Raw genomic sequence first — 23,350 nt, 5'->3', positions numbered from 1 at the left:
GCAGTTGGGGAACCGGACCAAACAGCCTGGATGTTCTCCAACAGGAGGGTCTTTATCTGGCCATAATCATGTAATCAATGGAGAAACTTACCATGATCAGACAGTGCAGGCGTGGGCAATGAGAGCAGCAGATCCCGCACCGACAGAGTCAGAGCTTGTACAGACCATGAACACGCTCACGGGCCTTGTTCAGTAGTTTACACACTATTCTGAGATGAGACACCCATTTAATCGTTGCACAGTACATACTGTCACTTTACACAACTTGGAGAAATAAAGCAAGCTCATAATGTTCATACTCCATACATCAGGATAGGAAGCTACTCATAAAATGCAATAATCTCTGCCAGATACAAGCTAATGTATACATTTATTTGAAGCAAATTCCTATCTTATACTGTCATCTCAGGTCAAAATCTGCTATTAGACACAGGACACACAGCTCAAATGCCAACAGCTCATAAGAAAGCTGCACAAGAGAATGAACTAAAAATACAGCTATGGAATCAAGTGTGTTTTATCAATATGTCAATGCAATTTCCTTCTCTTTCTTTCCTTCTCTTTTCCTTTCCTATATCCCTCTTTCTTTGGCTCTCCCTCTATGAGCAGTATAACCTAAGGCTTACAGCCACAAAACTCCTTTCTGTAAATCCTTTTGCTGTTAAACTGTTCACCAATTTGGCTTAAGTAGTGTGAATCTTCCTGCAACCCTGGGCCAAGCTGCAAAATAAAAGGTGTTGGGGTTTGTTTGTTTACGGTCCTTGAGTACCCCATATACTCTTTTCTAAGGGGGCCGTGAATCTGGGTCACCTCCCCACACACAGCTCTGGCGGGACGTGACAGCTGGGGACGTTCTGCAATGAAAACTCGTCTGGACAGTGGAACATACTGAATAGGTCAATCCAGCATTTAATAAAAGCAACGGAGTTAGCACTTGAATTAACAGTCTGTTGCATGAATAACATGCTCTGCTGTATTGCGGCCAGTTGCGAGTGAAAACAGCGCAGTTACCAGTTTGGTGTGCACGGTCCTCTGTATACACGAAGACATCCAGCCAGCTTTAGTCACACACCTGATCCTCCCTTCGTGTTACAGATCTCTGCAGTGAAAGCTGGGAGCAACAAACACTCAGCTTTCTGACGTGTCATTAAAGAGATTTTTCTGCATTTACCACAATCCTGCTGGAGCCTGTACCTGGTCGCTTTAACTGGCATTACACAAATCATTTACTAAGCAGGTACATCAGCCTGCGAGGAGACACGGAGCGGTGACAGCTCTAAGTCCCTATGATGCTGGCACACCAGCATAAAAGCTAAAGAATTATTTAATTTCTAGTAAGAAAGATGCCTAATTTTCTTTTGGCTATTAAAAATTGTATTAACCTCCAAAAATAAGAGAGTAAATGTCTGTTAACACACTTTTTCCTTTTATGCTGATGTGAAGAAAATTCCTCTCTCATCCTGGTATTGTCAAACAGGATGAACATTTACAGAGAATGAGAGTGGGGAGTGATGAAAAAGTCAACAGGTTTTGCAGTCAGTTTGTATAAATTAAGATATACGTGATATTGAAGCAAACGCAAATGTTTCTAACGTTCTCCTATAGAATCCCCTGCTGCTGTACAATAAGATATACTCTCAGACTGACAACATTAGTCTGTGTCTTTGTAAGGCGCAGCCTTTTTCCTGCCATATCATGCATAGGTACCACATTTATATATAGCCAGGTAACTGCTCATCTAAGGTGCATTTCAAAACATACCGTATCCTGCTTGGGAACTTGTGCCGAAATGGAAAGTAGTTGTTCTGTATCCAGGAATTTTGAGATAACTGTAAAACAAAAGTAAAGAGATCAGAAATTGAATGGAAATTGTAACAAAATCTATTTTTTTTAATGAACACAATTACTTGGTGAAACTTTTGCTCATCTTTTTCATTCATTCTATCTCTACAAATTATTTACCAGGAAAAAAAACAGGTTAAAAATTGCTGCTATCTAAATTATGTTGTCATAACTACACAGACTGTACCGAAGCATGCAGTGATTATTTTACAGGTGGACATATATCAATTCAGCGATATTCTTTTAGTCTGATTGAATCACACGTCTCTTGTGATAAAGATCAAGATGACACGATCCGGCTCCAGGTGCACTGACTCACACTCTGCTATTGTGTTTTGTTGAGTTTGTCTGGACCACTATGAAGCAACAGGAAAAAATATCCATACACAACAAGTATAACATCAGTGATGCCTTTATTTGTTTTTAATGTATACATTATGTACACTCAAATACTTTCAACTAGTCATAGAGGTAGAGACAAACTCACATTCTTTGAAAAAGGTATTGGCTGACTTCTACCCATTTTATTTGAGAAATTCACTTTTCTTAGCAAAATCCTTGAGAAAAACATCACTATTATAATAAAGATTATTTCCACTACGTGTCACCTGGCAAATCGTTACAATTCAAACATACTGAGTCACATTGCATACTTTCACAGATTAGAAAAAAAAAGTTTTAAAATAAATTTAATACGATGCATTAAAAATAAACTACTACCTAGTTGAATACACTCAGAAAACCAAAGAGTAAATATCAAATGAGGTTTCTAGGTAAGAGTATCCTACAGATTTGAGGCGCGCTTTAGGGACACCCAGCGCCTCCTGTTCACTGTATATTATATGAACTACAGCAGTTGAGACCCTGGGATGTGTAACATGCAAAATCCATGAACATTAAAATAATACTTATAAATCACAAGCATGTTATTTGGCTCCTCTATTGACTTAAAGTGACAGGAGTGAAGCATCTAAATGTGATTTGTCCCACATTCGTTCTTCACCACTCTGCAGCTGTTGCAGCAGAAGCTTCACAGATGTTTTCCACCATTTAAGAGTTTAGATGCCAAAATATCCCAATAAGAACCATAATGCTTGTTTACGTCTAGAATTGTCTTAAATATACGCCCTCCTGTGCATGTTATAGAACACTGTAACTCTGCTTTGTGTATTAGCATGTAATGCACGCCACTAAAACCGTTTCAATTAACGGACTAGACAAAGTTTTCTGTGGAATTTAACACGTGCATTAAGCCCCCTCCAAACCGAAGCCCAGCTCTACCAGGCAGCCCCGCAAGCGCAGGGCTTGAGCTCCGGTTTGAGCCCGATGCCGCACGCCCCGCGCCGGGCTGCAGTACCGCGCTGCGGCCACCGGGCGGCAGCACCAGCGACAGCCGGCGGGCGGCGCACGGGGTAGCACCGGGGCGCCACCGCGCATGCGCGGAGCGGAAGCTGAACGGCATGTGCCGGAGTGTGTGCCGGGGCGTGTGCGGGGGTGACCTGCACCGGGGTGACCTGCACCGGGGTGACCTGCACTGGGGTGACCACCCGGGAACAGCCACAGCAAACGAGTCACCCGGGACAACCCGCAACAGAGAATTCGTTCTGGAGAACCACCCCACCCACAGAACCCTCCTCGGCGGAACCTCCCGGCAGCCCATTCGAGCTCCCTAGTGCTCCATTTGCGTACCCACTCCTCTGATTTGCATTTCCCCGCCCCATACTCGCCCCGCCTGTCGTGTCCATGCGCCCCGCCCCTCCTCTTACGTGTCGCAATCTGATTGGCAGGCTTCGAATCTCACTTTGCATTCTCTCCGCCCACCCGCCTCTCTGCCCAAGCCCCGAGGAGATTCGCGTATCCGGCACGGCGCTCCGTTCTGTTCTATTTCTATTCGACCTCATCTGTTTCTATCTATTATTTCTATTAATTCTCGTTCTATTTCTTTTCCTCTTTTCTGTTTCTTTCCCTGCGAAGTACAAACCACACCTGATCTCACAGATGTTCAGTGTAACCTGTAGCTGCTTTTGGTAAATATGAGCAGAACTTCACAGCGCACGGCTTTCCCAGCGACAGGAAGCAGAGAGTGTATATAAAACAAAAAAGAAGACACACAGCCTTATAAGTCTATGTGATTAATTCTATTGAGTACGCTTTTACTTAAGTTAGACTACATGAAAACTAAATTGGGCTCATGCAGTGACCTGTGAGCAGTAAAGCCATCACCGCACGGTCACTCAGCAGCCCCGCAGCAGCTCCCCCGGCTGCCGCAGGTACGGAACAGAGCGTTTGGCTCGCACACGGACCACAGCAGCCCCGCAGCAGCTCCCCCGGCTGCCGCAGGTACGGAACAGAGCGTTTGGCTCGCACACGGACCACAGCAGCCCCGCAGCAGCTCCCCCGGCTGCCGCAGGTACGGAACAGAGCGTTTGGCTCGCACACGGACCACAGCAGCCCCGCTCCCACCGCGGACCGGGCGCGGGGGCCGTTCTGCTCCCCGGGGGCAGCTCAGGCCTTTCCCTCCTGCGGAGCCTGAACCGCTGCTGCTTTGGCTGGGGGGGTCGAGTGCACCCGCCAGAGACATTTCCAGGTGAGGATGAGTTTCTTAATCCTTTCTATAAACAGGATTTCTTTGCATTTCAAAAACCTTATACATCACTGACATTTACTCCTATGTCTCTTTTTACACATACATATGTATTTAGGGAATATACTTGTTTCATATATATCATCTATTTCCACTGTAATATATATCTACTTAGACATCTACACACTTGCATACGTATTTACACATATATATATACTTAAACTTATACAGAATATCTGTTTATATATCAACACATTTATATATCTGCTTATATATCAACACATTACCTAGAATATCTCTTTATACTTATGCACCTGTTTAGCCTTTTCTTTGGACACAAATATATTTTTAGACTTGCAAATGTTGGCACATTATTACAATCATAGTATTACAATTATGTATATTTAGACAGAGATATCGATTCACACTTGGCGTGTGACACGACGAGCAGTGACACGTGGCCAGCTGCACGGCCCAAGCAAGAGGAACAGCCCTGACCTGCCAGGGAAACGCGCCACTGAAACCAGACAGAAATAAAGTACGTCAGAGCACTCTGCCGAATCTTGGGAAAAAGAACTCGCAGCATTCAGTTGCCTGTCTTTTTAAGTGTCTAGAACAAATACCCATCTGCTCAAGGACACCTAAGAAATTATATGCTGCACCTACTCAGCAATTACACTTTTAACTATGGAAGTCAACATGTAAATTAGACCATTTTATTTTTTTAAGTTTCATTTATGATAGGAAAATCAGTGAGACAGAAGACATGGGTTTACTTAAAAATAAATAAATATCCCCATTCCTGCCGTACAGCACAAGGCTGCGAAAAAGGAGTGTCAGACTCGCTGACACTTTTGGCTGCACTGCAGCACACAGGGGGACACGTTTCTGTGACAGCTCGACTGCCACAACCGGGAACCCAAAGCCCAGCGGTGCCACCAACCTTTGCCAGGCCTGCTGTGCTGGGCTCTCTGGAAGGAAATGGACTTGGGTTGGTTGTTTCAAAGAAAATGAACAGTCCTGTTGCTGATGAGGCCACTGCCGATTACATCACCTGGGATGATCCACTCGGAGGGCAGGTTCACAAAACGCAACTTATTGGAATGAGGAATACTGCCGTTTTGGACGATTTCTTACCAACTGAAGTCAGAACTACACATTGTACGTTAAGAAAAACAAGTCATTATTGAAACAATAACTCACCCAAACCACACCAGGACTCACTGCCACTAGTTACGAGGCTGAAAGTGCTTCTTGGGAACACCTGGCAAACACGCAGAACAAAACCGATCTGCCCAGGTGCCTGTATCTCAGTCAGCTTTTTGAGTACTGTTCTAAGCTATTTTAAAAACCTGTTGACTGAAAAAGCACGAAGCATTTGTCATTGAAGCAGGCTGTTTCTGCCGGACACCTGAGCTCTTACAAACACCTCCTTCCCTCTTTTAGTACAGAGTCATTCCCACTGTATCATTTAACAGTAAGCTCACAGAAACAGAAGATTACGCTTTCAGGAAGAGAAAATAAACGGAGGGAGGTGAGCTCTGCACTGGCGTACCATGCTCCAGAACAGACCTTATTTCTAGTATTTGTGATAAAACATTTCGTATTAGAGACACAGAAGGGGAGTCAGTGCATTCTTAACGTTAAAGTCCACTCCACAAGTGCCTCAGGAAAAGCGCAGACGCACCTTGTACGGGCAGAGCCCTCGGGACTCCCCCCGCCTCCGTTTTCAGGGTAGAAAAATCCTTCCATGATTCTTTCCTGGTGGAAGAAAGGGCGACCACAACGAAATGGTGGGAGCCAACGTCGCCGCACTTCGCGCCCACGGCCCCGCACCGCCCGGTGCGGCTGCGCCCCGCTCGGAACACCGCCCCGCCGCCCGGCCGGCGTCACGCATGCGCCCCGCGCCCGGCCCCGCCCACGCCCGCTCCCGGCCCCGCCCACGCCCGCCCCGGCCCCGCCCACGCCCGCTCCCCACTAAAATTCAATGAAGTGATGGGGAACAAGAGAGAGGGCTACAAAGAGAAATATAAGACAAGGGAGAAGACTGAGGATCTGAGAGAGAAAGGTCGAAAGAAAAGGTGAGAGAGGTGGAGGAAAACAATCGGGGTGAAGAGCCTGCAGAGAGATGCAGCAAGAAAACAGAGTCAGGGAGCAGGACGGAGGGAGAGCAGGACGGACGGAAGGAGGACCACATTAAAGACTGTTTTCTACACCTTCGGTGACAGAGGTTGCACGGGCAACATGGGACAGAAAGAGGAAAAAAACAGTGGGTTTAAATGATATTAATTGAAGAGCAACTCAAAGCACCGGCCAGCATCAGATGAGGCAGGGAAGAGGAATAACCAAAGCTGGCTTTGAGTGCGCAGAGGTCAGGCAGGATGCGCTTGCTCCTCCCGTCCAGCCTTGTCATCTCTGAGCGTGTGGTGGCCATCGCCGGTCCGGTGGTGCAGTGTAACTGTCTCCAGGGCCCCCCTGGGCTCCTCGCTGTGCTGGTGAATGAGCTGGCCCTGTCAAGATGGTTTACAGAGCCCTAAAAACTTCAGGTCATCCTTTCCCACCCCACTCCCAGCATTACCCTGGCAAAATCACACACACATATCTATAGTTGTCCCCCCTCCATCGCAGCTCTCACTTCAGCCTTCTCATCTGCCAGAACCATCCTGGGAGGAGGAACTAACCAGCAAAAATAGGGGAAGTGATCCCATCCATATGGAAAGAGTCACAGCTTTCACAGCAGAAGCTGCTTTAATGGTTTATTCCCCAAAACACACAGCAGCTGCCCTGTGCCACTGAACGTGGGTCCAGCCGCACACCAGCATCCCTAGGCTCGGTGCCACCAGAACCACCGATCCTGAGCAGGAGGCACTTTCTTGGCTGGGGGAAGGACAGTGATGGGCTAGAGGAGGCTGTGGAGGTCCCTAATGCAGGGGAAGGACAGTGATGGGCTAGAGGAGGCTGTGGAGGTCCCTAATGCAGATGGTGCTGCATGGGGGACACCTGTGCCATGGGCTGCCCCCCATGGGGGAACTTCCAAAGCCACTAGTACCTGCCCAAGTGTCTCGGGCAGCCTCCTCCCCAAGGGAGAAGGGACACAAGCATTGCACTGTCCCCCACACTGAAACCACAGGGCACCGCTCCTCCTCACCTCTGCCACAAAGGAAAGCCTTGGGGTCAGCAGCAAAGCCTGTGGGACCAGGGCCAGATCTCACCCCATCATGTGAGTGGAACCCCAAGGCTGCGGGGCAGGGGACAGGTCCCTTGCGTGGCATGCAGGAGCCAGAGTCACCCAGGGGCACAGAGGATTCACCTGGGGAGCCACCCATGCACTAGCTGAGGGAGGTTCACACAGCGACATTCCCTGGGCACAGTGAAGAGCTGAGGGTGAGATTTCTCTGTCCCATCCCCAGCAGAGCAGCTTTCATGGGGAGAAGGAACTCTCTCAACAGGGAGGCAACAGGCAGGCACCTCTGCTTTCTGCTCCCCACCCGCTTGTCTCGGTGGCACTACGTGTTTTCTCACATTCATCAGTTCTCACTTCTCCTTTCCCTTTTGTTAATTCAGCCCCCAAAAGGAGGAACCACCCGGCAGCTGCACCCCAGCCAGCTCATTTCCCAGCTCCAGCCTCGCCGCTCGGACGTCTGGTGAGGTCCCTGCACCGGGTCAACATGGGCCGGGTGCTGTGGGGGGTCCTGCTCGCCTGGGTGTCAGCGGCTTGGGCAAGAGGGGCTGAGCTGCCCTCCTCTGCGGGCTCTCCGGACTGCAAGGCGGCCCTGAACCTCCCAACTCTGGAAGTCCTGCCGGGGGGGGGCTGGGATAACCTCAGGAATGTGGATATGGGCAGAGTCATCAACCTGGGCTACTCACTGTGCAAGACCACAGAAGATGGATCTTACATCATCCCTGATGAGGTCTTCACTATCCCTCGCAAGCAGAGCAACCTGGACATGAACTCTGAGATCATCGAGTCCTGGAAAGATTACCAAAGCCTCACCTCCGCCTCCATCAACCTGGAGCTGTCCCTCTTCTCCTCCATCAATGGCAAGTTCTCCTATGACTTCCACCGGACCAAGACCCACCAAGTGAGAGACCGTGCTGTCACCACCCGAGTGCAAATCAGGAACGTGGTCTACACCGCCAAGGTCGACCCCGCAGCAGTCCTGGACAAGGGCTTCAAGAAGCAGCTGCTGACTATTGCCAGCCACCTGGAGAACAACCAGACGCGGATGGCCGATTTTCTGGCAGAGGTGCTGGTGCTTAACTACGGCACCCACACCATCACCTCCGTGGATGCCGGAGCCAGCTTGGTGCAAGAGGATCAGATCAAGGCAACCTTCCTGAAGGACAGCTGGGCCACACGGAATGCTGTCACTACCTCGGCTGGCGTGGTCTTCCACAGCATCATCAGCCTGAAAAACCAGGCGTCCCTGAACAGCAGCTCCGGCTTCACCAGGCAGTATCTGGGTAATCGCACCAACTCCAGGGTAGAGAGCGTTGGCGGGGCCCCCTTCTACCCAGGCATCACCCTCAAGACCTGGCAGGAGGGGACCAGAAACCAGCTGGTGGCTCTTGACCGCTCAGGGCTGCCCCTGTACTTCTTCATCAGCCCCGGCACCCTGCCAGAGCTGCCCACCCCCACGGTGAAGAAGCTGGCCAGGCGAGTGGAGATGGCAATCCGCCGCTACTACACCTTCAACACCTACCCGGGCTGCACAGACGCCACTTCATCCAACTTCAACTTTCACGCCAATGCCGACGATGGCTCCTGCAAGGGCACCATGACCAACTTCACCTTTGGGGGAGTCTTCCAGGAGTGTGCTGGGCTGGCCGGCCCTGACACCAGGACATTGTGCCAGGCACTAGAGCAGAGGAACCCCCTCACTGGGGCCTTCTCTTGCCCCACCGCCTACACTCCGGTGCTGCTGGGCGTGCAGGAGCGGGAGGAAGGCCACAGCCACCTGGAGTGCCACAACAAGTGCATCCTGGGCATCTTCTGCCACCGTGAGTGCCGGGACGTCTTTTGGCTCTCCCGGGTGCAATTCAGTGCCTACTGGTGTGCGACGAGCGGGCCGGTGGGCCCAGACTCAGGATACCTCTTTGGAGGGCTGTTCAGCACCCACAGTGCCAACGCCATCACCGGTGCGCAGTCCTGCCCCTCGGGGTACTTCCCACTGAAGCTCTTTGACGAGCTCAGGGTGTGCGTGAGCCAGGACTACGAGGTCGGCGGCCAGTATGCGGTGCCTTTCGGGGGCTTCTTCAGCTGCCAGGCAGGGAACCCCTTGGTGGGGCGGCACCAGGGCACTGCCAAAGACCCCCAGGCCAAGAGCTGCCCCCCAGGCTTCAGCCAGCACTTGGCGCTCATCAGCGATAGCTGCCAGGTGCAGTACTGTGTCCAGGCCGGCATCTTCACAGGGGGCTCGCTGCCGCCCGCACGCCTGCCGCCCTTCACCCGACCCCCCAGCAACCTGCCGGCCATCGACACGGTGCTGGTGAGCAGCGGGGATGGGGACAGCGCCTGGGTCCGGGACGGGCAGAGCCAGGCGTGGCGGCTGGCCCGGCCAGAGGAGGTGCATCACGCGGCAGAGATGCTGAAGGGCCAGGGGCTGACAGGGGGCGAGGTGGCTGGCGTGATCGCCGCAGTTCTGGCAGGGCTGGCCACCATCCTGGCAACAGTCTGGTACAGCCGCCGGAGGTACAGGGCAAGGGGGTACAGCACAATGGGCACAGGGGACAGCCAGGCATCCGCGAGCCCCGAGGACAGCACTGTGCTGAGCGTGGGTGAGGGGTACCAGCAAGAGACAGAGGGGCTGATGGCATAAGCATCATCCTGCCCCGCAGCTCCCAGGTGCTGCCTTGTGCCCCAAACCCCAGCAAAGCCCCCTGCCCACCCTCCTTCCCAGGGTCAAAGCTGTGCCATGCCCCCAGCCACCTTGGCCCGAGGGTCCCTGTCCGCACAGAGGTCCCAGGCTCACCCCTCCACAGAGCGACACAAGCTCTCACCCTCCGCCAGACCCCCCGGCTCCAGCCTTGAGCCCCTGGGAGGCTCCAGGGCCCTGCAGACATCCCTGCCCGCTGAGTGTGGGGGCCGCCCCTCAGGGCCAGCCCGTCTGTGACCCCGGCACCGCTGCGGCTGCATTCCCCGCTGCAACCAGGCCCAGGGCTCTGCCCCTCCAGAGATAACCGAGTTTCTGCTGCAAGTCACGTCCCAGCTGTGACCCCACCCCAAAAACAAAAAAAGGGGACCCATGGCCCTTCGACAGGTCACTGGGGACACTGGGCCATACAAGAAAGAAACCCTGATCACAGTCATCCTCATCGCCCCAGGCTGCACTCAAAACACCGGGGAAGCTGTGCAGCCCCCTACCCTCCGCCGGCACACGAGAGCGCCGGCAGGGCTCCGGTTCAGGCCCAGCGGAGACTTGCTGCCTGTAAAAACCCTGGGCCAGGGTGTGCGCCACAGCCAGCTCTGGGAACGGCCCCCCCCCGGCGCAGAGCCCCCCGGCGCAGAGCCCCCCCGGCGCAGAGCCCCCCGGCTGCTGCCGGCACCAGGGCCGGCACACACGCGTTGGCAACGCTTCGCGAGTCGCCCACCGATTGCTGCCCGCCGCAAACAGGGGGCAACCCGTCTCCATGTATATCTATCGGGATAGATATACACACGCATGCAGAGAGGCACCGGTCAGCTTTATTTCAGCCAGCAACTAACTGCGCAGGCAACGTGGCATTAAAACAGGAAAATAAGTCATGTGGTGAAAAGACTGAATCATGTTAAGAGCCACTGGGCCAGCACCCGGGGAGGATGGGGAACCCCGTTTCCTCCCCTAGATCACAGGAGGGTTTTGCATAGCTGCAGCCAGGGCTTTCTGCGGTGGGGAAGACCTGGGGCTTGGGTGGAGGAGAAATCGCAGCGCTGCAGAGCTGCCCAAAAAGGGGTTTTCCTGGGGAAAGGGGTTTCCTCCCTTGAGGTAGAAGATAACATTCCATGCTAAGGACGGCTGGGGTCAGACCCAGGCAAAGGAGCACTGGGGAGATGAGGGGTGCCTGGCCCTCCCCACGGTGCCCCCTCGCTCACCTGGCCACACAGACGACGGACAGAAGACAACAGAGAGGCCAGGCCGTGCAGGGACAGCGAGCATCCCCTGCCATCCGCTTTATTGACCCCCCCACCGGCTCCATGGGGTGGGCAGCTGAGGGTGACACACCCCCCCGGCCACGGAGAGGAAAAACGGTGATGACAACAGAACCACGCACAGCAGGATGGGTACGGGCACCCCTCCCAACCAGAGTCCCCTGGGGCGCGGGAAAACCAGGAGGGGAATGCAACAAGACAGGCTGGGAGGCCCAAGCCCCTGGCAGCAGCGGTGCAGGGCTGGGACAGCCTGGGCAGCAGCGGCTGCTGCCCCCGCTCCGCTCCCCAACCCTGGGGGCGTTGCAGGTCCGGGGCATGAGCACAGCCAGTCCCCACGAATGGGGAGAGCACCTCCGGGACAGTCGCCAAAGCCATGGTACCCCCCAGCACTGCATCACAGGTGGCTCTGAGAGGCCCTATAAAGTCCCCGGGGGTTGGCAGTGTGAACCCCATGCAACCCCCCCACCCCCAACACCCACACTCCCCACGCCAACCCCCCGGCCACAGCCCAAAACTGCTGTGCCAACGCACCGCCAGCTATCTGCCCGCCCCGGGACCCGCGAGGTGGTGCTGGGACCCAGCGGGAAGGGCAGCAGCTCCCACGCACACTGTGCCTGGTTCCACCGGGACCCACTGGCGACAGCCCCACTGTGGGGCACTAACTGCCTTCGGGGTGGGTGTCCCGGATGCGGGGGAGTGGTGCTGCCCCCACCCCATCCCCCCCGAGTGCCAGTGGGCTCAGCCCCCTGGCTGGCCACAGCATGACGTTCCCCCAGCGCCCCTCCCAAAACGCCACCAACTATACGTACATATATACGACAAACCCCAAAACACGAGGTATATAAAAATTCAACACGGGGACACCCCCATACAAACAGTTCAAGGAACCCACTAGTGGGGGGTGGGAGCCAGGCCAGGAAATGTGCCTCCCCCCGCCCCCCACCCTCCCCAGCGCATGGTGGGGGGGCAGCCCAGACAAGGGGATCCTGCAGGGCACAGCTCAGACACAGCCAAGAGAAGGGGGCACGGGGCTGGGGGCCAGCTGAGGCAGACTGGGCCCCCCTCAGCCTCCGTGGACACAGGAGACCAGCGGGGAGGTACCGGACAGGACAAACGAACAAACAGACGGCTGAGGGACGAGGCAGAGCGAGGGGGACTCCCATGGCCGCCCTTTCACCCAGGCCAGGTCCCAGCACCAGGTGGGTGCCAGAGGTGTCCAACGGACAAAGAAGTGGGGGAGCCTGGCACCCCAAAGCCCTCAGCATGGCGGCAGTGGGGACCGGACAGCCAGACCAGCACAGAGCCCCGTGGCTCGGTGCGGCTCAGCTCCCTCCTTGTGGGAGGGAAGGGGACAGCCAAAAGGACCTTCTCCCATGTTCCCAGCCAGCCTGGGGCTACTCCCCTGGGTGCGTGCCACCAGCAGCAGGGTGCTCCAGGTGGCCCCCGCAAAGCCCCGAGACAGGTTTCTCCAGCAGCTTCATCCTTGCGGGGGCGCACGGGCACCCCTTCCCTCCCTGCCGCGGTCTCAGTCCTTCTCCTGCGTCAGGCTCTCCTCTGTGATGCCCTGGGCCGCCAGCTCAGCCAGGACATTGTCCAGGTAGTTGATGTCAGGGTAGCCGTGGCCAGTGAGGTTGGAGCCAAACTCTGTCTTGTGGTGGATCTCATTCCAGATCACTGTGTCTGACTCACCTGTGGTGCTGGAGGTCCCGATTGCAAAAATTAAGCGCCGGTCCCAGGCTACCAGCAGCAACTTCAGTACCTGTCAAGGGGAGAGGTGGGACAGGCAACAAGGTAAATGCGTGGGTGACGCAGCCATTTCTGCTCATTTCTGCATGCCTGAGCACCCTGGTGTGCCCCAGCAACACTGGCAACCCACAGCCAAGCCCTACCAAGGAGCTTGGGATCCCAGCCCAACCATCACTAAACAGTGGGACCACGCTGCAAAGCTCCCCCAGCACATGGGAACATTACCGGGCATCTACAGAGTACGCTGGATGGGATACAGGCAAAACCTCCACCCAGCATCTGCCTGCATAAGCCCCATCTGCTTTTCCCCGTGCTCCAAACAGCTGCTCGCTCCCTCCCCACCTCACTATGCCCTTGAGCATGCCTTGGCCAGCTGGAGCTGCCTGGGTGAGCCCCTCACCTTTCTGCCCTTCTCGCTGTCTGGCAGATAGCAGTGCCGGGGGAAGCCGCGGGCAGTGAAGCTCTTCCCAGGATTCGGATGCTCTGGTCCCTGCAGTGTGTGGAGTGGGAGAGGAACAAAACCCTTTCAGAGCTCGGAATGATGCTCTGGGCACAAGGTAACCCCCCAGCCTCAGCGGAGGCAGAGCTGCTCGCGGCTGTGCTGGGCGGCCGCCCTCCAGCACGGTGGCCCTCAACACCACGGTCCCCTGGCCACCAGGCAGACTGGGTCAGCACTTGAATGCAGGGGTAGCTGGGACTTCCCACAACATCCTTATGGTCATGGTCGCAGAGCTCCTGAGACACCGTTGAACGCAGAGCCGTGAGGCAAGGCATGAGCTGCAGCATGACCCAGGGGTGACGGAGCAGTGACAAGGGCCACCAGCCCCACAAGGGACCACTCACGTACCCCGCTGTGCATAGGGCCGGGCCGCACCTGCACTCCTGGCGGGATGTTGTAGATGATGCGGATGGTTTTGCAGTCAGAGTGGCCCGGCAGCGCGTGAGGGATGAGGTGATACTCCATCTTTCCTGGCGGCTGCGTCCCCGTCTTCACCCCATAGATGGTTTTGCAGGTGGGACACTGCAGGCTCCCATCCTGAGCAGGAAAAGATGGGAACGTAATGGAACTGGTATCCCCCAGCACTGAGCCAGACCGGACACTTTGTCCCTGAGCAGCACCGAGCGACATTTTCATCATGAAAACAGTGATTTCAAACACGTTCAGGGAACAGGGCTGGGAGAATTTGCTACAGTGACCCAACTTCAACCAAAAACCTGAGGTCTGCATTCTCTTCCTCATCATTTTACGGTCCTTCTTACTTTCCCCACCTCTGTTTTGGGTTTGTTAGTTTTTTGTTTGTTTTTTTGTTTTTTGTTTTTTTTCAAAGAGGGAAGGATAATAAACATTTTAAAACCCCAAACCACGTGAAACGCATTTTCCTGGGAATGCTGAGCACAAGGGCCACTTGCAGGGGGCTCAGGAAAGCCCACCTGCGGCTGGAAAAGCTCTGCCCGGCACCAGAGGCCAGGGAGCTCTGCTCAAACAGGCAGGGATCAGAGTTCAGTGCCACTGGCCCTGGGGAAGAAAACAAGGACATAAAGCTGGGCATAGTGGGGGAAAAAACACGCACACAATCCTACTTTCTGATTTAGCAGTCCCAAAGTGCTTGCTGCCGCTAAAAACAGAACTCCCCGTCAGGGCGGGGGGTCAGAGCCCTGCGGGCAGCAGGACTCGAGCACCATCCCACCGAGGACAGGTGGGGCTCAGCACGGGTCACTGGGCCAGGAGCTTGGGCACCCTCCGGGCTGCAGCCTTGCACCTTGTTGCCGTTGTTGTACATGGCGACCAGGCAGTGGAGGTGGAAGATGTGGCCACATTTCACCAGCTTCCCCACCAGGTCAGGCTTGACGGCCGGCTGGGGCCCCTTGTAGCCGGAGGGGGCAGAGAGGCGCTCCATGCAGATGGTGCAGTCCTGCGCCGGAGGAAGGAGAGGGTCAGACGGGTGGATGCAGCCGGAGCCTCGCCGAGGACACGGGGCTGATGAGCTGCCCCGCTCGTGCCCAGGGACCAGCACTCATCCCTGGTGCTGTGCTGTCACCCCGGGCCACCGCAGGGCCCGGCCAACACGTACATGCAGCATGCAGCCCCTCTTTGGAGGGGGACGGGGACAGGGCAGAGCCACGGGGGTGGTGGGAGACCTCTGTGTGGCACAGGGGCATCGCCCGTGTCCCCAGTCCCCCTTCCCAGAGCAAAGCGCCCCGGCGACATCCCAGCACAACCCCTGCTGCTCTCACCTCATCCGGCGGATGCCGCACCTTCTGCAGGTATTTTTTCAGTACCTCCTCCGGGGTTTTACCTGAGGGGGAGCAGGAGTCAGAGGGGCTGGAGGGCAGCACGGGGGACACGCACTGCTAGGGGCAGTGGGAGGGGACACAGGGGACAGGTGAAGCAGTTAGGGAAGGGCAAACAAGAACAGGAGTCAAGTGCCTCTCACCCTTCTTGGCCTGTTTCTTGGTGGTCTTGCGACAGGTGTGGGAGATACCAGGGATGGACTGGATCTCGCTTTTGCTGACGGGCGGGGGATGCAGCACCAGCTTGGGAGGACGTGTCAGGCAGACCGGCAGCCCAGCTGCGCTCATCAGGATCCCGGTGATCCCTGGATGAAGGGGTTAGAAATGACACTGAGGAACAAGCATCACCCCAAACCCAAGATGTTCCCCCGAAAACCACCCCGCTGGAGCGGGTTCCCCCCAGGAGGCCAGCACCTGTGGGCGTCGGGTGCCCCACTGCAGCCCCCTCCTCACCTGCCAGTGCTGGGTTGACAGGGCTGGAGCCAGTGAGGTTCTTCACGGGCACAGTGGGGACCCTGCAAGGAGCCAGCAGAGACCACGTCAGGGCCAGCGACAGGCACCCACCTCCCTGCAGCGCCCAGGGCCAGTGGGGGCTGGACAACGGTTGCCTGAGCAACTGCACGGGCTCTGGCTGGAAACAGAGACTCCCCCGACGGGGCAACCTGCCCCCCCTTGCCCCACTGCTGCCTTTTCTCTCACTCTTTAGAAACCCTGCCTGTGTTTCCATTCATGGCCCCTTTTTGTCACCACTCCCTGAGCCTGTCTGTTGTTTATTTCCCTCTGTTCTCCTACGGCCGCTGTGTCTGTGTCGCTGCCGCAGCTCTTTCCACCCCCGCCCCTTGAGGCTCTCTTCCATGGGAAAGTTTCCCAGCACGTCAGGAGCGCAGGGAAGGGGGAGAACGGAGAGGGAGAGGAAAGGGGCCAGGCTGCAACAGAAGGCTGATGGCGGAGCCAGACAAAGGGGAGAAACAGGCTCATTAAATGCCCACCCATTTCAACAAATGTGTCTTGGGAGGGTGGGGGTCTGGAGGCACCCCTTTTCAAGGGGCCTGAATGGCTTTTCTTCAGGCCTTTCACTGTCCCCCACCCATGCCCTGCCACCAAGAGAAAGAGCAGCCTCAGCCTACTCATTGAGATGCACAAGCCACCCTGTCCCCACTCCCATCCTGGGGAACTCGCGGGGAAGGCGAGGGGCCCCACAGAGACCTCCAGCTGTGGGAGGCTGGGGACCGCTGAGGTTAATCTCCCACCAGGCTCAGGGGTGGCAGCACCCCTGCAGTGGGGAGGGTCCACAGGGCTGCAGTCCCTGTGCCCTGAGGAGGGGAAAATAAAATTAATTAATTTAAAAAAAAAAAAAAAATATATATATATAAAAATACCACACTGCCCCTGTTCTCCCCCCAGCTGCCCTCTCGCTCCCACACGGTGGGACTCACCCAGAGGCGATGAGCACCCGTGACTGGGCGATGGCCAGACGCTGGAGGTGGCTGCGGTTCAGGGTGCCGAGGCCAGGGTGCGCCGCCTTGCTGCTGCCTGTGCTGGGGGGGCTGGCGGCAGAGCTCAGGGCCGGCGCGCTGGCCGCCTGCCGCCGGGCACCCTGCGCTGCGGGCGGCTTCAGTGAGCCACGCGCCGCTGCCACGCTGTCGGGCGCCTTGGCCCCTGGGGCCGGTGCGGGGGCTTTGAGGGCAGTGGGTGGCGCAGGGGGGGCTTTGCGGGGCTGCAGGGTGGCGGTGCCAGGGCCGGTGGCTGACACGGTGGCTTTGACGCTCATGACCAGGAGGCACTGGGGACAGGTGCAGGTGGGGGTCAGGGGGGCTGCCGCTGCCCCAGGGCTTGCCGGCCAGGACTGCGACTTGGGCAGGGTGCCCGACACCAGCGGGTAGACCATGTCGAGGCGGCGGCGGACACGGCGCTTGCGCTGGGTCTGCCGGTTGATCTGGCCCATGGTGGCAAAGTCAATGACGTAGCAGAAGCCAATGGCGCTCAGGTCCACCCACGGGTGCTGCTTCTCGTAGGCGCGCTGGATGGTAATGCCCACGTCCATGTCGTACGGCGTCCAGGACCCGCTGTCATTCTCCCACTCCCACACGACACCCTTGCCTGGCGCTGACGATGGGTCGTAGTAGCTGCGCCGGACGGGACGGATAGTGCCTGGGGAAGGGTGAGAGATGCTGTCTGACCCTGGCGCCGGCACCCACCCGCAGGTAGGGAGCAAAACCACCCCAACCTGCCCCACCGGTGACGTTCGGCACGGGGACACAACACCGAACAGGACGGCTCTCTGGCTTGGCTGTTGTCCCCGCCCTGCCAGGGGACTGGTGTACCGTGGTCCCCCAGGCCGCTGCCCGCAGGCCACCCCGCCACCAGCACACCCACGGGGCAGGGAGCCCCTGGGCTGCACGTGCACTCCCAGTGCGACCTGCGTGAGGGAAGGGCCAGTCTCACCCCCATCAGTTCATGGTGGCGGCTGCTCCCCCAGCCAACACCGTGCAGCCACTCAGCCCTGATGGGGAAACACAGAACCACAAACTTGGCTGCTCCAACCCGCTCCCGGGACCTGCCGCGGGAGCCTCATGAAGCCAGACGCCAGGCAGGACCAGGTTCCTGCAGTGCCCACCATGGCCCCGTCTCCCTCTAAGCTACGGACTGGGATGGGAGAATAAAAGATTTAAGGAGGCAGGTCTGAGCTCTGCAGCAGCGACGCACACGCACCCACACGCGCGGGGGGCATGGCTTGTGCCAGCCCCACTGTCTGCAGCTGCGACAAAAACCCAGCCCGTGGCAGAGCGAAAATCCCCACGAGGCTGAGCACAGGAGTGGGAGTAGCGCCTCGTGCCCGGCTCCTGCTCCCCCGTAAGTAAGCATTAAGAGTGGGATGAGAGGGCAAAGCACGAAGGCTTTGTGGCTTGCATCCTCATTTTCCCTAGGTGTTTCCTTTGTCACCGCTCCCAGGTGACTAGGACACATTCAAAGCACGGATGCAAATTTTGGAAACTCCTAGAATGAGGAGAAAGTCCTCCTCTTTGGGATGTTTCACAGCACGGCAGGGCAGGCTGAACACGGCCAGGCTCGGGCAAGGGATCCCATCCTGAGCGTGCTACTAGTGCCCAGAGTTTTTTGATTAACAGGTGGAATGGGCTGCTGAGCATTGCTGCCCCCGCGCCCTTCTGCGAAACGCCATGGCTCAGCCCCACTGCCAGGGGCAGGAACAAGAAAGCTCGAAGAGAAGAAATAAAGAGCCTGCTTCTTCGGCTTTTCACCACGTGTCTTGCAAAGCCTGCAAGAATTTCAGTCCCTTTTCACCCCCCTCCTCCGCTGGGAGCAGCCGTCACCGTCAGCCCCCACACAGGACCACTTCCCACGAAAAACTGGGTTCAAAAGGAAAAGTTGCTTATCAGCACTAACGACAGGCACCCCGCTATGGGAAGGGGGTGCAGCTGCACCCCAGGCAAGCGAGGCCACCCATCCCCGTCCTGCACAGGGCTGCCGGGGGGGCGAAGAATCGCTGGCGTCAGCAGCACAAAGCGGGGCCGAGGGGAGCGGGGCGGTGATTTATCCTAATCCGGCGCCAGGCGGGGAGGGCAGCGGCGGCACGCAGCAGCATCTGGCAGTCCCCAGGCAGCGGTGTGGGAACGCGGCCGTCCCCCCAGCCCTGCGCAGCCAGCCGGCCTCCCATTCAGCAGGGGAAGAAAAGGGACAATAGCTATTCATGGCCTGCCAGGGTCGCGACCCCCCCAAATCAGGGCTGTTTAATGACCCAAAATACCAACATCCCCAGCAACCCAGCCAGAGACAGAACAATCCCCCTTTCAGGCCTCCTCCCCAGGCACAATAGCCCTGAGAGGCTGCCCCCAGCGCACCGAGGTCTCCCTTCCCCACAGCCCGGGCAGGGGAGGGTCACTGCCAGCCCCCCGGGCCGTGGGCGGAGGGAGGACAGTGCGGGGTGTCGGGCAGTCCACTGCCCCCAGCAGCCCCTGTCCCAGGGACAACAGACGTTGGCTGGTCCCCTTCCCATGGCCACCGCTGGGGTGCTGGGGGTCACAAATACCCTGTGCCAACCTGTCCCCGACATGTGCCTGTGCCCCACAGCCCAGCTCCCCCGGGACGACACGTGTCCCACCACCCTAGGGACCCCCACGGCTGGTCGGTGCCCCCACCATGCCCCCCAAATACCTCCCTTTACCTGTTAAAGCCCCCACCCTGGGGATTCCCCACCTGCCTGTGCCCTCCCTGAGCATTCCCCCACCTGCTTGCGCCCCCACCCTAGGCACATTTGTGGGCTGCTGTGACCCAGGCCAGGATTTGGCCCCCAGGCACCATACAGCATCAGGCCTTCGGGGCTAATAGCAGCACAGAGGGAGCTGGGCATGGCAGGGCAGGGCCCTGGGAAGGGTCTGCAGGGGACGGGCTCCACGCACAAAGGGACTGTGGGACGGGAAAGGAAAAGGCTGTAGCAGGCAATAGAGCCCGGGGAGGTGCAGCAGGGAGGAGGGGGGACAGCACAACTCCACAAGGGACCAGGAATGCACGGGCAGGGCCGCGCGGCACGGGGTACAGCAAGCACCTGGGGAGGAGGTGGGATGGCCTAACGCAGGCTGGCAGCCCTGGGTGGCACAGCTGGGGCGGCAGCGAGCAGGGCTGGGCAGCGGCATGGGACGAGGCAGCAAGGAGCAGAGCTGTGGGCAGGCAGAGCCGGGCAACGCGGGGTAAATCCAGATACCCCATGGCACAGGGCAACGCAATCCGGGATCGGGTAGCATAACGCGGCACGGCACCCAGCACAGCGCAGCACAGCCAGCAACACGACGGCAGAGCAGGCGATGGGACAAAACACAGGGCAACGCAGCACGGTGCAACGTGGGACTGGGAAAAGCAGCGCAGCACGAGCCAGCTCCGGCTCAGCAGTGCAATGCAGCACGGACCCAGCAGCACAGCATTGTGCAACACCGCGCAATGCAATTCCAGGTCAGGCAGCGCTGCACAACACCGGACCTGGCAGCACGGTGAACTCCACACCAACCCGTGCAACGCAACGGGGGACCTCACAGAGCAAACCCAGCTGAGCCGTGTCAGGCAGGAAAGCGCCTGACCGCGCCGGCAGCGCGGGGCCGGGCAGCACAGCCCGGCGGCGGCCGGGACAGGGCAGCGCTGGCGGGGGCCGGCGGCTCGGTGCGCTGCAATGCAGCTGCAGAGCAGGGAGCACGGACTGGAGCGAGAGCGGGCGGTGCTGGAGCGCGCAGCGCGGCGCAGCTCCCGAGCACGGAGCGCCCCGCGAGCCAGGCCGGCAGCCCCGGCACCGGGCAGCGCTGCGCGGCGCAGAGCGGGGCGAGGCCAGAACGGGCCGCCCGGGGCAGACACGGCGGGGCAGGGGCCCAGCTGACTCACCCGTGTCCTGGCGGAACTGGTGCATGGACTGCAGGTCGATGATGTAGGGCGCCAGGCGGCTGTCGGCCTGGCCCAGCACGACGCTGCCGCCCGCCCGTGGCCCGCCGCGGGCCACCGCCTCGATGTGGTGGCTGACGGCCGGGCTGTAGGGCCGCCAGCGCCCGTGCTCGTTCAGCCATTCCCACACCACCACGGCCGAGGCCAGCAGCATGGCGCCGCCGCCTCCCCCGGCTCCGGCCGGCCGCTGCAGCCCGCCCCGCCGGCACTCGCATGCTCGGCGCGGCGTCCGCCAGCGGCGCGGGCCGGGGCCGCCCCTCCGCGCAGCGCCGCGCCCCGCCGCCAGGAGGCGGCCCGCCCACAGCGAGCGCGAGGGGCGGCCCCGCCCCTGACGTCACCGCGCCCGGCCCGGCGGCACGGACCATCCGTCCGGGGCGGGGGGAGTGAGGGGGCGCGGTCAGGACAAACCATTCCCGGCCCGGGGTGGGGGGCGCGACCGCGCGCGCCCCGCGGATCCCGGTGTCCCCGCACCCGGCGCCCCGGGAACCCGGCCCGGCGCACGCTGTTCACCCGCAGCCGAGGACCCCCGGTGCTCCCCACGCCCCCAACCGGGACAGCAGCCCCGACGCCGAAGGGAGACCCCGCTGTGCCCCCAGCCCCCCAGCAACGGCAACCGGTCCGGGGGTCACACCCCGAGCCGCCGGGGCAGGACCCCGCTCGGTGTGCCGTGACAGTGACACGCGGTCTGAGAGCGCGGAGCGCCCCCTTCCCTGGCCTGCAGCTGTCCCGGCCGCGGGCCCCGAGCAGCAAACACGGGTCCAAAGCCCAGAACCGCCACGTTTCCCCGCGGGCGCTGGGCTGTAACCTCAGCCGTCCCTGCTGCAAGTCAGCCTCCCTGGGAAGTGCTTTCTGGGGAGATTTCACACAGCTTCGGCCTGGCACGAGACTGCAAATCCTTCAGGAAGCTCCTCCAACCTACCCGCGCCTTGGCTTTGCTGTGCACGTGGAACCGGTGCAACCAAACCCCGTGTGGCCCTGCTGGCAGCGCCACCGGGCAGCTCTGCTTCACAGTGGCCACCTGGACCCAGGGCAGGCAGTGCTGGCCCTTCCCTGCAGCACGATGAAAAGCTCATCCTGAGCTTATTCTTCTGCTGAGCCCCATGAACAGCGTCACAGGGACACCCTGCACAGCAGGATGTCACCAACAGGCAGGTGCAGCCATCAGGTCTCACCTCATTTAGCGCTCCTGTGTTCAGACACAAAACCCACTAGTTTTCCTGGACATTGAACAAAACACCCACCATTGCCTGTTTTGGGGAGAACTGTACAAACTGCATCTGTGTTCCGTGTGCACGGGTTTACCAGCACTAGCAAGTGCCCTGGTCCATAGTCCACGTGGGCTCGAAGGGCGACCCGTCCCCAGGACACGGGGCCCCACGGCGCTGCCGCTCGACACTGCCCAGCTCCCGGCAGCCACGCAGCCCCTCTCCTGACAGACGCGTGTCCCGGCACCGCCGAGCCCGCGGAGCAGCCGCCAGCAGCGCTCGCGGTGAGAAACCATCAGCAAGATCTTTATACAGGAAAGAACGGAAGAAAAAATAAGGGGCGAAGAAGCAGGTGGGAACTAACGGCAGCGATGCCAGCTGGCTAGCACTGTGGTGAGAGAGGAGGCCAACTGCAGAAGTCCAAGTAAATCTGTCCTTCTTCCAGCTTGCCCTCGACGCAAGTGCAAAGGGGCTGCCAGCAGCAGGAGCTCTGCCGGCCAGCGCCCCGCTCCCGCCAAATCAGCGTGCGAGCGCTTCCCTTTGGGGTTGCGGCTGAAAAACAGCATTAAAACCCAGCAGGCTTGGACCTGGCCACATCTCTACTGCACGGTGGGCACTTGCTAGCAGGAAAAGCTCAGGACCTGGTGCCTCTCACTCAGCCAGACCACGGAGGTTTGGGTTCTGGTTTGTTGTTTCACGCTGGTTGCGGTGCCCAAAGCATTGCGGGTGCTTTGCAAACAGACGTGCCCAGTACTGCTGGCGCGGTGGCAAGGAAGGAATAAGGAAGGTTGCAAAAATGGTGATTCGTGCGGTGGGCACGGCCTGTGGAAGCCCCTGGAGCCAGATCCTCCTCCACCTTCAATCCCCTGTGCTGCTCCAGCTCCGCAGCGGCCAAGCTCAGCTGGCAGCACGGCCACAGCCCATCCGGGGGATCGAGTGTCTGGGGCTGCTGCAGCGCCAGGGCCGGCTCCCTGGAGGCGAAGGTCACCGCGGGTGCCGGGTGAGGGAAGAGGGGGCTGCTCCTGCCCGCGCGGGCCGCTCGGTTCGGAGACGGACGTGTCTGCGATCGCCCGGCCCGCTGCGGGCAGCGGGGCGCGACGGGGAAGAGCG

The 23,350-nt window shown here is 58.5% G+C and overlaps 2 protein-coding genes across 5 annotated transcripts; one reads left to right on the top strand and one right to left on the bottom strand.

Moving 5' to 3' along the window:
• Window positions 1–118: 118 nt before the first annotated feature.
• DTX4 (deltex E3 ubiquitin ligase 4) lies at window positions 119–21,281 on the bottom strand. Of its 4 annotated transcripts, XM_080345545.1 has the most exons (12): window positions 20,979–21,281; window positions 17,030–17,744; window positions 16,047–16,108; window positions 15,737–15,898; window positions 15,537–15,598; window positions 15,062–15,214; window positions 14,149–14,337; window positions 13,702–13,791; window positions 13,245–13,314; window positions 1,762–1,829; window positions 1,012–1,111; window positions 119–209 (listed from the first exon to the last, which is right to left on the bottom strand). In XM_080345545.1, the coding sequence occupies exons 1-11, from the start codon at window positions 21,187–21,189 to the stop codon at window positions 1,061–1,063; spliced, it is 1,833 nt and encodes a 610-aa protein (XP_080201671.1). In that variant the 5' UTR covers window positions 21,190–21,281; the 3' UTR covers window positions 119–209; window positions 1,012–1,060. The 4 variants fall into 4 exon arrangements, with proteins under 4 accessions (XP_080201671.1, XP_080201672.1, XP_080201669.1 ...); XM_080345546.1 differs by lacking the exon at window positions 1,012–1,111 and having other exon boundaries at window positions 126–209; XM_080345543.1 differs by lacking the exons at window positions 119–209; window positions 1,012–1,111; window positions 1,762–1,829 and having other exon boundaries at window positions 12,353–13,314.
• Window positions 8,095–10,245, top strand: MPEG1 (macrophage expressed 1; the record flags this gene model as incomplete). Its single annotated transcript, XM_080345131.1, has 1 exon — window positions 8,095–10,245. One exon carries the CDS (start codon window positions 8,095–8,097, stop codon window positions 10,243–10,245), a length of 2,151 nt encoding a protein of 716 aa, XP_080201257.1.
• Window positions 21,282–23,350: the final 2,069 nt, after the last annotated feature.

This window comes from Nesoenas mayeri, assembly GCF_963082525.1.
Source record: "Nesoenas mayeri genome assembly, chromosome: 5".
Lineage (NCBI taxonomy): Eukaryota > Metazoa > Chordata > Aves > Columbiformes > Columbidae > Nesoenas > Nesoenas mayeri.
Note: the sequence above shows the minus strand (reverse complement) of the source record. Positions and strands in the feature narration are given on the sequence as shown.

What these genes read in the sequence shown, in the direction of transcription:
- DTX4 (XM_080345543.1), bottom strand. Translation starts at nt 21,189, where the DNA reads ATGCTGCTGGCCTCGGCCGTGGTGGTGTGGGAATGGCTGAACGAGCAC. An exon ending in CCAGTTCCGCCAGGACACGG is followed by an intron (nt 17,745 to 20,978) that starts GTGAGTCAGCTG and finishes ACCCTTCCCCAG; the next exon opens with GCACTATCCGTCCCGTCCGG. An exon ending in CCGGCCCTATGCACAGCGGG is followed by an intron (nt 13,792 to 14,148) that starts GTACGTGAGTGG and finishes CACACACTGCAG; the next exon opens with GGACCAGAGCATCCGAATCC.